The sequence below is a fragment of the Vigna unguiculata genome, chromosome 3, assembly GCF_004118075.2.
Source record: "Vigna unguiculata cultivar IT97K-499-35 chromosome 3, ASM411807v1, whole genome shotgun sequence".
NCBI classification, from domain to species: Eukaryota; Viridiplantae; Streptophyta; class Magnoliopsida; order Fabales; family Fabaceae; genus Vigna; species Vigna unguiculata.
In genome coordinates this window covers 38,022,916-38,036,974 of record NC_040281.1, presented here as the reverse complement: position 1 = coordinate 38,036,974, position 14,059 = coordinate 38,022,916, and the positions used below count along the sequence as shown (strand labels likewise).

At 32.4% G+C, this 14,059-nt stretch overlaps 1 protein-coding gene across 1 annotated transcript; it reads right to left on the bottom strand.

Annotated features, from left to right (window-relative positions):
* Positions 1-9,142: 9,142 nt before the first annotated feature.
* On the bottom strand, positions 9,143-13,547 carry LOC114177286 (uncharacterized tRNA/rRNA methyltransferase YsgA-like). Its single transcript, XM_028062563.1, is given in 5 exon segments — positions 9,143-10,966; positions 10,969-11,242; positions 11,548-11,598; positions 12,198-12,489; positions 13,220-13,547. Coding segments are annotated over 5 exon segments (978 nt in total). The 5' UTR covers positions 13,465-13,547; the 3' UTR covers positions 9,143-10,850.
* Between the last annotated feature and the right edge of the window lie 512 nt (positions 13,548-14,059).

Sequence of the window (14,059 nt, the reverse complement as noted above, 5' to 3'; positions counted from 1 at the left end):
GGTCCTAGGACTCGAATTCTGAACTAGGTCTTTTATTTATATATTTATTTATTTTTAAATAAATAATAATTAAGATTTTTTATTTTTTTAAATAAAATATTTTTAAGAGTTAATTTTTTTTTGTGTGAAAAATGTTGCATTAGAGGTTAAAATTATTTAAAATAAAATAGATTTAATAGTGTGTTTTTAGTTATTTTAGGTATTATTTGAAACAATGAAAAAATAAATATTTTTTTTGTCTTTTTGAATTTGTTGATTTTAAAATAGATTTTATATTGTGTAGTAAGTTATTTTATGTGCAATTTGAAATTATAAAAGTCAATTTAATTTCATTTTTTTTACTTTGTTGATTAATTTTCTTTTTATAATAGTGATTTTGGAAAAAAAATTATGAATTATAATAGAGGTAACTAAAGTAAAAATAATTAATATATAATGTTTGATGTGGTGTTGTGTTATTTATTTTTTAATATTTATTAAATACTGTCGCAACCGAAATCGCTACGGGACGACGAACCAACAAAAAATATTTGTAAAAACAGAGTTTTGAGTCGCCACCATAGTTATGATAGGAAACTATGGAAAACCATAAAACAGAGCAAGGTCTGCGAAAAACCAAAATTTGGATCCGAGGGTCGGTTACGCGTGGGGAAGGTATTAGCACCCCACAACGCCCGTCCTAAGACGGTACCTTTAATTAAATGTGCAAAAGTTATGTGCTTTTTTGAAATATTTAATTTTCTCCAAAATTAGTAATAAAAGAATGTACAAAAAAAAACTAAAATATTTTTTTTGAATTTTTGGGCCCGACGATGATTAATCCTCGCTCCTACGTATCTCCATGTGAATGGAGAATCAGGGTTACATAGTTCTTTTTTAAAAAATCTATTTGGAAAATTATTTGAAAATGATTTAATTTGTTTTATAATTTTGAAAATCTTTTTATTTAAATTTTAGTATTATTTTAAAATTGGTGTTATGCGACGCGAGCGGCCGGATAGACACTTCAAATATTTTTTTTCTAATCTTTTATTTTTTAATTTTTTAATCATTTATAAATTTTTAATATTTTTTTAAAATTATTTTAGAGTAGTTGTGGATGTCATTGCGACGTGAGCAACCAAATAGATATAAAAGAGTAAACAAAGAAAATTATAGTTTATTCTTAGATTGATATATATTTTTTAGAAAAAAAAAAAGGAACGAAAGTCTAAAATAGGTATCATGCAACGCGAGCGATCGAACAGACACCAAAAAAATGGGAAAAAAAAATTAAGGATTTAAAAAGAATAATAAAAAAATTGATAAAAATAAATCAAAAGAAAAATGTTCAATATCTCCTCACCTTTTCTCTTTTTCTTATTCTTTGCCTCCTTTTCTAATACTTTTTGTTTTTTTCTTGAGAGATAAAGATGAGAGGTGTCTGTCTATGTGGGTGGTAAGGAGAGAAAGAGAGAGTGTAGAAAATGTTTTTTTTTTCTTTTTTCTACCTCCTTCAATATGTTTTTTTTAAGAGAGATTAAAAAGAGGTGTGTATGTGGGAGTGGTGATAGGAAAGAATTAGAGTAGTGTAAAGAAATTTTTCTTTTTCGGTATGACAGAGCGCGTATTTATACTCACACCTTGCAATATCAATGCAATTCCAGTCTTAATTGTAACGAACAATATAAGGAAGGAATTGGTCATGATAGCAAAACATAATGAGAATATGAGAATCAAATCATAATAAATCAGAGGACAAAATCAATCCCAATTAGTAATATTGATTCTAACCATTAAGAGCACAAAATCAATCCCAATCAGTAATATTGATTATAACCATTTGAAGAAATATTTCTTCTAATTATTAGAATCATATCAGTACTTTCTCTTCTAGTAACAAGGGTAAAAAGCAGGTTGAGTTGTTGGCTCATGAGAAGGAGTGCGATAATTAATAACAAATTGGGCTCTTCCCTCTTTATTACTTTTTTTTTTCTTTTTTCTTTTTTTTTAAGTTGATAACAAATTGGTAACAAATTTCACATTTTTTTATATTTTCAATATTAACTAAAAAACCTTTTTTTTTTCGAAAATAAATTTATTCACCGGACAAAATTGGGTGTTGACAGCTGCCCCTCTTTACTTAGATTTTATTAGATAATTTGAAATTTTGACTTTTTCATATTATCTTAATAAAAGATAAGTAAAAATAAAAACACTAATTTCGTTCAGGTTTCAAAAGAAGACAAATTTGAAGACAAATTTGACCATACCCGGACGAAATTGGGTGTTGACAAATACTTTAAATTAAAAAATTTGGTTGAAGTACAAATTTATTTTTTATTTATATATTTATATTTTGATTTGTTTATAAGAATTTTATTGATAAAAAATATTTATTTTTACACAAAAATAAATAATGTAAAATTTATTGTTAGAATTTATAGTAGGTATTAAGTTTAAGGAAAATGATATATTAACATCCATTTTTTTTCAATTTTCACGTTGGTTCTCTTTGGAAGGAAGCGAGAAGAGAAAAAACAAAAGGTGAAAATACAAATTGGAAGAGAAAAAGCAGAAAGTGTGAAAGAATGTGTGAAAGGATGTGTGAAACCACAACAATATTTTTGCTTACCCATGGCTAAATAAGTGCTAACATGTGGTATACATTTTGAACATGTGTGAAAGGATGTACAAAACCTATTTCAATCTTCACTCTCTTCATTACCAGTGGAAAGTATATGTTGGTGAGTCAAGGAATGAAATTTTTGTAATTTAATTAACAACATATGAATTCATTCCCTTACTATGGGCTAACCCGTGACTTAATAAATGCTAACCCAGGTTCAATGCTTTGCACATGAATTTTTTCTTTCTTCAATAACTTCAATAGTGACACTTTCATGCCTTGAGTTCATATGATAAAGTTAAATCTTCATACTCATATTCCTTCAAGTGAGTCTAGTTTGCCCCTCTTTGTTGTTTTGGAAAAGGAAAAAAAAAGGTGTCTATATTTCTTCTTCACTACCAGTGTGCAATATTTTTGCTTACCCATGACTACATAAGTGCTAACCTGTTGTATACATTTTGAACATGTGTGAAAGGATGTACAAAATCTATTTCAATCTTCACTCTCTTCATTACCAGTGGGGAGTATATGTTGGTGATTCAAGGAATGAAATTTTTGTAATTTAATTAACAACATATGAATTCATCCCCTTACTATGTGCCAACCCGTGACTTAATAAATGCTAACCCAGGTGCAATGCTTTGCACATGAATTTTTTCTTTCTTCAATAACTTCAATAATGACACTTTCATGCCTTGAGTTCGTATGATAAAGTTAAATCTTCATACTCATATTCCTTCAAGTGAGTAGTGAGTGTAGTTTGCCCTCTTTGTTGTTTGGAAAAGGAAAATAAAGGTGTCTATATTTCTTGTTCACTACCACTACGCAGTATTTTTTCTTACCCATGGCTACATAAGTGCTAACCTGTGGTATACATTTTGAACATGTGTGAAAGGATGTACAAGATAGGAATTTGAATAGTTCTCTTGGGTGTTGATGCCAAAGTGTTCCATGTCAAAGCATTGACAAGTGTTGTCCAAATTGCAGGGTGAGAGTAAATTTCTGAATTAAACATCTTCCTTGGCACATTATGACAAGGGTAATATAATAAATCAGCCTTGGCACCTCCCAATAAAGTTGACAAGTCTTGTCATAATTAGAAGGTGAAGTGAGACCATTTATTTCAAATATGCATTAGCTTTTACAGTGGTCAAACTAAATTTCTTAATTAGCACGTTATCCCAATTGAAGTATCTGTCACCTTTTACAAAAGTAATATAATAAATCATCTTTGGCATCTCCCAATAAAGTTGACAAGTGTTGTCATAATTAGAAGATGCAAGTGAGACCATTTATTTCAAATATGTGCCAGCTTTTACAGTGGTGAGAGTAAATTTCTGAATTGGCACGTTATCCCAATTGAAATATTTGTCACCTTTTAGAAGAGTAATATAATTAATAAGCTTTGGCACTTCCCAATAAAGTTGACCAGTCTTGTCATAATTAGAAGGTGCAAGTGAGGCCAACTTTTATAGTGGTGAGAGTAAATATCTTTCTTGGCACGCTATCCAGGTGAAGGTAGTCAATTCTATTTAAGAGTGGAGGAGATGGTGAATCCCAGAGAAATACGTCCTGCAGGAAAATTTGTAGTCAGATTAGATGAAAGGTGGTGCGATTGTGGAAAGTTTCAAAAAATATATCTACCATGTTCACATGTTATTGCAGCTTGCAAGAATGCACATCACGACTTCAGCATGTACATAAGTCCCCATTATAGGCTGGATGTCGTCATGAAAGTATATGAAAATTTATTTGACAAGTTAAAACATGAAGAATATTGTCCACCATACCAAGGGCCACAGGTTTGGCCTCATCCTGCCACAAAAAGAAGCGAGAGAGGTCGTCATAAATCAAGTAGAATTAGGACTGAGATGGACATTAAGGAAGGAAGACAATCAAGAAAGTGTTCCTATTGTAGAACTGAAGGACACACAAGAAATCATTGTCCTAATAACCCTGCACTTAGATGATCCACATCAACCACTTAGTTTATGTTGTACTTTTAATTGTGTTCAATAAATTTATACTTGATTCAATTCAATGCTATATCTTTTCTTATTATCTTTTATTGTTACTTATTTTACATAAACCAAAAACAAGTAACAAAATTATTTAAAATACAATAATGAAATGGTTTTAAATTATTTTAGTTATTTCCTTCATTTTTAAATTATTTTTTACAAATTTTCAATGTTTATAATATACAAATTTTTAAAATTATCCAAAACTAAAAGATAACTATAATTTCAATATTTGTAAACATCAATTAAAAATAATTAATACTACACAAATTATAAAAAAATTAAATAAAATTGACTTTAATATTTTCAAATTACACATAAAATAACTTACTACACAATACAAAATCTATTTTAAATTCAACAAATTCAAAAAGACAAAAAAAACTATTTATTTTTCATTTTTTCAAATAATACCTAAAATAACTAAAAACACACTATTAAATCTATTTTTTTTAAAAAAAAAATTTAACCTCTAATGCAACATTTTTCACACAAAAAATTAACTCTTAAATATATTTTATTCTAAAAAATCAAAAATCTTAATTCTTATTTATTTAAAAAAATGAAAAAAAAATAAAAAACCCAGTTCAGAATTCGAGTCGCTGGACCGAATTCTGACTAGGATTCAAAAAAACAAATTATTTTTTGTAGGTTAGAATTCGTGTTCCAGGGGACCGATTTCTCACCTACCAACAAAACGATGCTATTGGAGTAAATAATGGGAACAATGTGCTATCTGGAAGATTAAAAAACAAAACCATGCTATTGGGGTAAAAAAATCAAGAAAACTTACCAAATAATATTTGTCCAAGTTTCACATGTAGGCAATATATCCCCACACCTTCAAATTTATTAATTCTTATAAAATTTTATTAAAATAATAAACAAAAAATAAAAAAATATTGTACCAAATTTATAATAAAAAAATTACATTTCACAAAAACATAAATAAACTATACCTATTATGAAAAAAAAATTACATGAAGATCAAACACTATACAACTTATATTATTACCAATAAATAAAAGTCAAATTAGTTAACTTATTAACACAATGATTTTTCTTACAAAAAATATGAAAAACTTTAAATTGCATATGTTTACAAAAATGTAAGATCGATATTATCTCCTTCTAAGATTCCATGAAATCACTTGTTGATTCAAGAAACCATAATAAATTAAAGTAGAATCATTCTCCAACCAAAACTTCCAAAAATCCGTCCTAAAAGTGTGTTGCAAAGCATAAATGGTCCCTTTATAAACTTGGAATAAATAGAAATTTGCACTCCTAAAAAAGCTTAAAAACTACCTACGTACTCATCTCAACTCCCTCTAAAAATATCATCACATGTATTTAAATCAAGACAATCCCTAGTTGCATCGTAAATATTCACTTAAAGCAAATTAGCAAATGAGAATCATCATATTACATCCATAAATGAAAACGTCCTACCTTCCCTTTTTTGATTACTGGAAAATTTCAGCACCAAAAGATTAGATACATCATTTACTCAAATGCTTCTTAGATTTATTTCCAGCAACTCTTTAATTTGAAAAACAACATAAGTAAAAACAATTGGAACTTGAAATTTGCTATGTTTTATCATCCTTCAAATCATCTAGATAATCACAATAATGACAACAACTTTAATCACTTTAAATAAAGTACTACAAAAGAATAACAAAATCTAAAGAAGAAAACTACAAATTATGAAAAAACTTCTCCTTCATCCATTCTTACATCCACATAGCAATAGAACCATAAAAGAACAAAAGAGAGAAATAATCAACATTATTTTCATACAAAGAAGACATGGAACATAAAATCACACCCTTTTTTGAATCTCCTAATCAATAGTTAAACAATTATAAAACAATTTCTAAAAAACTAAAGTCTTAATTGATAACACAACATCCAACCAAATCAAATTCTTTGATCCACACATTTCATACAAGAAGAATAATAATTTTTAGCAAATTTTTGAGAAAACATACTAATATCGTCTATAATCTAATTAATCACATCATATTCTTAATTAACCATAAAAAAAAGTCAAATAAATTGACTGAAAGAAAAGTCACATATAAATATTTGTCACTTTTCAAATTATTATGAGAAGTGTTCTCATACTATATTGAGATTATTTAAATTTAAATTTTGTAGAACTTCTTTCAAGTTAAGGGCCAATATCAGGATGAATTGCAATGCTGTTCCGGATAAAAAACTTGTAAACGCTGTTGTTAAACCATTCTGTTATTAACATTCAGAACTGACCTTATATGAATATAACTCAGCCCAAAAAGTAACTCATGAGCAAGGAAAACTGCCCAAATAGTTAATATGAATATTTTTGTCACATCCTCAAATTATTATAAGTATTTTTGCTCGGTATAGGAATCAAATTAAATTTTATACAACTTTCAACTGAAGGGGCAATATCAGAATATGATGGATAGAAGTGCTGTTTAACCTAAACTGCAGATGGTGCTTTTCAACTTTTCAAAATCCAATGGCTCATAATTAGTTTATAATTGCACATTAAAAAGGTAAAAAATCAAAGTCATGGATGACTTAGAGTGCCATAAAAACTGTGGAGTAGGGTGAGATGTTCATAATGGATATGTATAATCACATAGCAAAGAGAAAGGAAAAGTGATGAAATAAACCACATGGAAAGCATCTTTAACAAGATCATTGTTTCTTGTTGTGAGGACCACCAAATCTAATATTTCACTATTACAAATATGCTAAGGCAATTCTTTCAACCTATCAAACAATAAGGGATTAAGTATTGAGGCCCAAGATGCCAAAATGATATTTTTGGTTTATACAACATTCTTGTGTTTTTGGGGGCCATAAAAAGAAGCTTAAGGTACATACAGATATTTCAAGATTTTATTCTTGCCCAATCCTCAACATCGTAAAAAAGATTGATTCAGAAGGAATTTCAGAAAAAAAAGAAAAAAAAAAAGAAAGAAAAGACTTTTATCGTTCAGGAAATTTCTGAAGCATTTGTGCTGGGCCAATAGACACATTATTCCTCGTTACATCATCAAATGTTGAAAGATAAAAAAAAAATGAATTTTATGAAAGTACAGATATTGTTTAGGTGGAGATAGAACGAATATTTTAATATATTTTTTATTTCTAAATTATTATGAGAAATTGTGTTTAGACTTTAAACTAAATTATAACATATTTTGCCCTGCACTTTACGATACTCATATAAAACATTTTTCTTATCAATCAACATATGGAAATTATATTTCAGTTCAATGTGCAATCTTATTTGTCACATGAAAAATAATTTACATGATGAAAATGATGTTTTATATTAACTTTCATAAAATAAATACTTTATAATTTAATTTACTTTAAAAACGAAAATCATATTTAATTTTGTTTTTTTTTATTTCCCATTACTGCATCATACCATCATTATCTTTGCCGCTTCCACCGTCACTGTTTTTACGAAAGAAGAGAAAGAATGCTAAAAATAAAAAGAGAAAATACGGAAAAAACTCGTTCCGGAAAACCCTTTCCAAAACATATTTCATATATTTTAAAAAAAATCAAAACACATTTCATGTTCTAGTAATCCTAATCTGGAAAACCTGTTCCAAAATACATTTTATATTTTCCGAAAATTTTATTTACAAAATTCTGTTTCGAAAATATAGTTTCAAAAATTTTGTTTAAAAACTCTCGATCTACAAATCTTATTCTAAAAATTTTGGAAAGCTTGTTCCAGAAGATAAAATTTCACTTTGAAAATTTGGTTGTGTGCAAGGAAATTCTGGAAGTGCAGGAAGTAAAAGCCTATAATATGTTTAATATACACAGCAATGAAGCCCATATTACATATCACTCACTAGAATTGCAATACTAGGTCAAATGTAACAAATTTTAAAATACATATTATTCAACACTAAACAAAAATTCAAAATGAAACAAAACCAAAAAGTGAAATAAGTGAAATTAAGCGAGACCAACATAAAAATTCACCTTTTAGAAGACATGCATATACTTCAAATACTAAAAAAGGAAAATATTTTATTTTAAAAGATAAAATATATATCTTATTTTTTTCAAATATTTATAAAATATTTTTCTTAAAACATAAAAACAAAAAAATTAATATTAGACAAATTTAATTAAAAAATTAACACTTTTCTCACTTTAATACTAAATATTTTAAAAAAATTATAATCTTATAAATTTTAAAATAGCGTCTAAACTCAATTAAAATTATTTTAATAAAAAAACAAGTATTCAAACCCTAGTCAGTGTCCATGATTTAAAACTTAGATATTGCCTAGATCAATTTGAATATTATGTGAAATCCTTAAGGACGAATTTAGATAATATTCATGAGTATAGTAATATTATTTTAACAGTGATATTTTTAATCTTCTATAGATTTCTAACAGAATATAAACAATTATTTCAAATACTAAGAATAAAAAATTTAAAATTTAAAAAGATCAAATTTAATATTAGCTCACTTCTTAAGAATTTAAATAATTTAAATGATATGTAACTTCTAGAGTAATCAATTTAGTCAAACCCACATGATTTGGCCCTAGTTAAATGATAGATGGCCTAGACAGGCCAATATCAAAAGTCCACCTATTTCAATCGTCGGGGTCATTTGTCCAGGTCGACCCACGACTCGTCCTAGTTACGCATGATTGGGTCATGGGCACAAGCCGACCTGAGTAGTCAGCTTGGACTAGCATGTCTCAATAGTGGGCTCGACACGACCTGTCGTGGTCATTGGCCATGCCGGGCTCGTCTCGTCGTGTGCTCGGCTCGACCTCTCTCGATCGTGGGACAATGCCTGCCCGCCTCAATCGTTGGCCCAACCTATCTTGACTGTGGGCTCGTCTCGGCCGTATTTTTGGCCCGTTTCGGATGTTAGCCAAGGCCGACTCGGGACCGCCCATCTTGGTCGTCACCCTGGCCTAACCTGTCTCAACAATAAGCCCTGGCTGAACCTAGACTCGTCTCGGCCATTCTCCTGGTCTGGCCATTCTTGGTCATAAGACTGGTCTGACTTGTCTCAGCCGTCAACACAACCTATTTCAGTTGTTGACCCAGCCCATCAACCTAGATCAGTCGTCTACCTGTCTCGCCCGTCAACCTGGACCAGCCAATCTCGAATATCGACCAAACCCGACCCAGCTCAGCCTGTCTTTCCCGAAGACCCAACCTGTCTTGGTTGTCGACCATGGTCGTCCCGTCTCGACTATCAGCCATATTGACCTATCTCTCGACTGTTGACCCGACCAGGCTTCTCTTCGGTGTTAGACTAGCTCGGCTCGTATCAGCCATCGACTCGTCTCGACATGTCTCGAATTTTGACCCGCCTCAGTCACCAACAACATGCCCATCTAGGTCGTGTGGCTGAGCTGGCACAATTGGGTTGTCTGCCCAATACAGTTGTGTCGACCGTCGACCTAACCCATTTTGGTTGTTGGCCATGCCCAGCCCGTCTCGGCCATCAGCTTGACCCGACTTATGTAGACCGTTAGCCTGGCCTAGCCTGTCTTGACCGTTGACCATGCCTGACTTGTATTGGTCATCGGATTGGCTCGATTTGTCTCGATTGTCTGCTCTGGCCGACTCGTCTCGACTGTCTGCCCGGGCAGGCCTATGTCTGTCGTCGACCTAGGCCGACTCGGCCCGTCTCGATCATTGACCCGACCTGACCTAACTTGGCAATTGACTCAAGCCAACTCGTCTCTAGCATCGGCTAGGCTGACTCGGCCTGGCCCATCTCGGACGGTTGCCCCATATTATAATCTTCTGACTAACATGGCCCATCTCGGTTGTGGGCGCAGTTTTGCCCCTCTGAGTTGTTGGCTCATCTTGGGTTGTTGACCAGATCGGCCTAAACTGAGACGGGTCAACCTGTCTTAGTCGTCAGTCTCGACAACTCGTCTCGACTGTAAGCCCCGGTTGGCTAGTCTTCGCCTTCGACCCGAGCCAGCCACTTAGTCTTGATCTTCGGTCTAGACCTACCCGACATGGCTCAGCGTGATCTTGGATTCTGACTTAAAGTATTGCTTTTAGGGGTGCCAAACCCACCTTAGTCTTGACCCTAATCCACATGAGAGGGGGATTCGTGGGTGGGCTTTTTTATGGCCCTCTCATTTGGGAGCCCCCTAAAAGAGGATGAAACTTATGATGAACTTAAAACATACCATACAAATACAGATTCATTGATTCTGTGGTTGTAGCATGTACAAGAAAATTCCACCGGCAACCGAAACATTGAGCGACTCGTAGTCTCCGGCCATAGCAATGCTCACAAGTTCACAAGCCTGCAGGGATTTTCTGAAAGACCATTTCCTTCACTTCCTAAAACCAAACACAATGCTGTATCTGATAAGGAATCACACAAGGTTGGAGAGAGAGAGCACACTGGCTTGACCAACTCTTCAAGCTCTGGATGCCCAGCCATCAACTTCATTTGAAATTCTTCTTTAAGAGACTCCAGGTGATTCCAGCAGCCAGAAACAACAGGGATCTGAAAGGAAGCACCTCGGCTAGCCCGAAGAGCTTTCTCATTGAATGGATCACAGCAGCCGGGAAGAAGGAAAACTCCATCCTGTCACATGCAAACATGTCAAGTTTGAATTAAAATTAAGAAAGGAATTTCAGTTTTAATATTCAAAGATGAAACAACTATACTGAAATAAGTAGGAAGATTATAATATGGATATCCTAAAAAATTTTTATCCTAGTAAACAGGGTTAGGTGTGTTCCCATTCCCTGAAACTAGTTAAAGTTTAACGTAGCAATCATGTACCATGTCAATAAAACAGGGTTAGAAAATCACGCAGAGGATCAGTAGAATGATATGAAAACAATGCTCCATGACCCTATGCCCAGGGTAGGAAGATAATTCCTTACCCATCTGAAGGCCACAGCTGATCTGAGCAATGTACCAAGGTTGCCAGGATCCTGCAGAAAACAATTCTCAAATATCACTTATGCACATGAAGTTTTTGAAACCAACAAGATTCTCTCAATGTTTACACTTCGAAACATTCACATAAAATAACACATGACAAATAGATTATTCAATTCTTTATCGTAATTGAAGTCCATGAATATTCTACTTTCCTATATCCTATATGCAGGATGAGGGGAGCAATGATTATGGAGAACTGGAGATGATTATGAGCTTCTTTTGAGGAACATGAACTTGAAATATTAATTTTATTATTTTTCTCTCTAAAAATTTAGAATGTAGACTATAGACCTATGTTTCATATTCTAGCCAGAAAATGATCATTGATAAAGATTGTACAACCTCAGCAAGTGAATTTTTTATGGATAATTGGTAATTCAATTTAAGTTTGCGGGGTTTCCAATAAGAAGTATATACGGTCCCTACATTAATCAGAAGTGCAAAAAATGACTACATAGAATCAGTGGCAATATTGACAAAAATAGGTAGAACCAGGACAGTGGTACCACCATCCACAAACAAGAAAGATGATCAGGCAAACATTCAAAGACCCAAAATGGTAAAGTCAAGAAGTGACATTATGTATCACCTGAATCCCATCAAGGACTAGTATCCGATGAACAGATGAAAACACTTTCTGATAGTTCTTTTGATCATCATCAACATTGAAAAAACTGGCAGGAATTTTCATAAGCGCAATTGCATCTAGAGAGTCAGTAGTTTGCAGCCCTGAAAGCTTTCTCATCACTGTGGAGCTCACACGCACAATAGAAGCAGTGGATTTATCCAACCCGTCAGGTATCTCAGCTTTGTCAGGAAGAATTAAACAATCCATTGAAACACTTTCATCTTGTAATAACTCTTGAAACCTGCGGATTTCTCTGCAAACAACAATTATATATCACTCACCCATGCAGTTTTATTCCATAATTTTAGTCATGAATATCATCCATACTTTAATTATAGAGAAAAAATCCATATAAAATAAGTCCATGCTAACCAGCTATAAAAACTAAAAGGGATGAATCAAGCCATATTCTGCCTGAAATTGTAGTTTTGTACATATTGATGTGATATCCTAAAATGTAGACAAGAAAACAAACAAACAGGTTCAGGTAAAAATTTATTTCAGTACATTATTTAATCAATAATACTATGAAGATTGTAGCTCAACCGCATAGGTTTCCACTCTTCATATAGTTTACAACTGTTTAAGCTTAGTTAGGACAATGTAAGTTTAGTACCTGTTATCAGCTGAATAATTAGTGAAAGCACATGCATAACAGGAACTTGTCCTGGCTAATGAAAATAGCTTATGACTTCTATAAGTTTTTTTACCTTATTTCCACAAGTTTCTATGTAAAGCTTTTCACAGCATACTCTCTGTAGCTTGTGTTTATTAATTATCAAGTTAACACTATCTGAGATAGCATGTTCCGCAAGTTGCACAATATCTCAACCAAAACTCACTAATTTAATTTTTTGAAAGATTGGAATTTGGAAGGCCATGTAGCTTAAAATTACAAAAGGGTCACTGCCAAAGTACCTCAACCCACCAAAAGGAAAGTCAGAAAAATAAATTCAAAGAAAAGCAGAGGAAAAACATGAGACCTGATAGGGGTAGCACCGACAACGAGAGCAGAAGCGTGAGCGCGGCGATAGGAAGAGGAGTTACGAAGCTTGAGGCAGTGTTTCACAAATGGGTTAGAAGCACTGGTTATGAGCTTGGCTTTGTCGTCGTGAGAGGTTCCTTCTTCTCGTTGCTGTTGCTGTTGGGGCGGTGGGGTAACCGAAAGACTTGGCTTAAAACACCATATTTTATGGGTGTGAGGATATAAAATGGAAGCACATTGCATTTCTGGTTGTGCCTTTTTCCACTGCTGCAGATGGCTATGCTTGTGGTGTTATGCTCCTGGCTAAAGCTTCCAAAATTTTGGAGAGAAAGTAAAACGATTTTATTGGCCAAATGCTATCTATTGAGTTTAGCCCTAACACCAATGTTTTTTCTATCCAATGTGAGACTTTGACTCACACTTGGACTATTCCCAACATTAGTCTTACACATATAAGACCCTAGACACCACTTTTACACAAAAATCTTAAGGCAATGTTGTTATGGGACTTTATTCTTATATAGTGTTTAACTTTGTCTTTTCTATCCAATGTGGGACTTTGACTCACACTTGGACTATTCCCAACACTTAGCATAAGTGAAATTCTTATACCATGAACTTGAAATTGGATTGTCATTGAAAAATGCTTTCTGGCCTATGCTCTAAATCAAATTACTCAAGGATGCAAAATTCTGGATACAAACTCTAAACTATTGAATATGAAAGTTCTAAGTTTCAATGCATAGATTTTAATTTGGTTGTCAAATAATTGATCACTTATTAATATTCTTATATTATCAAGACCAAAAGAGATTATCTTGGAATGAAATATAGAATT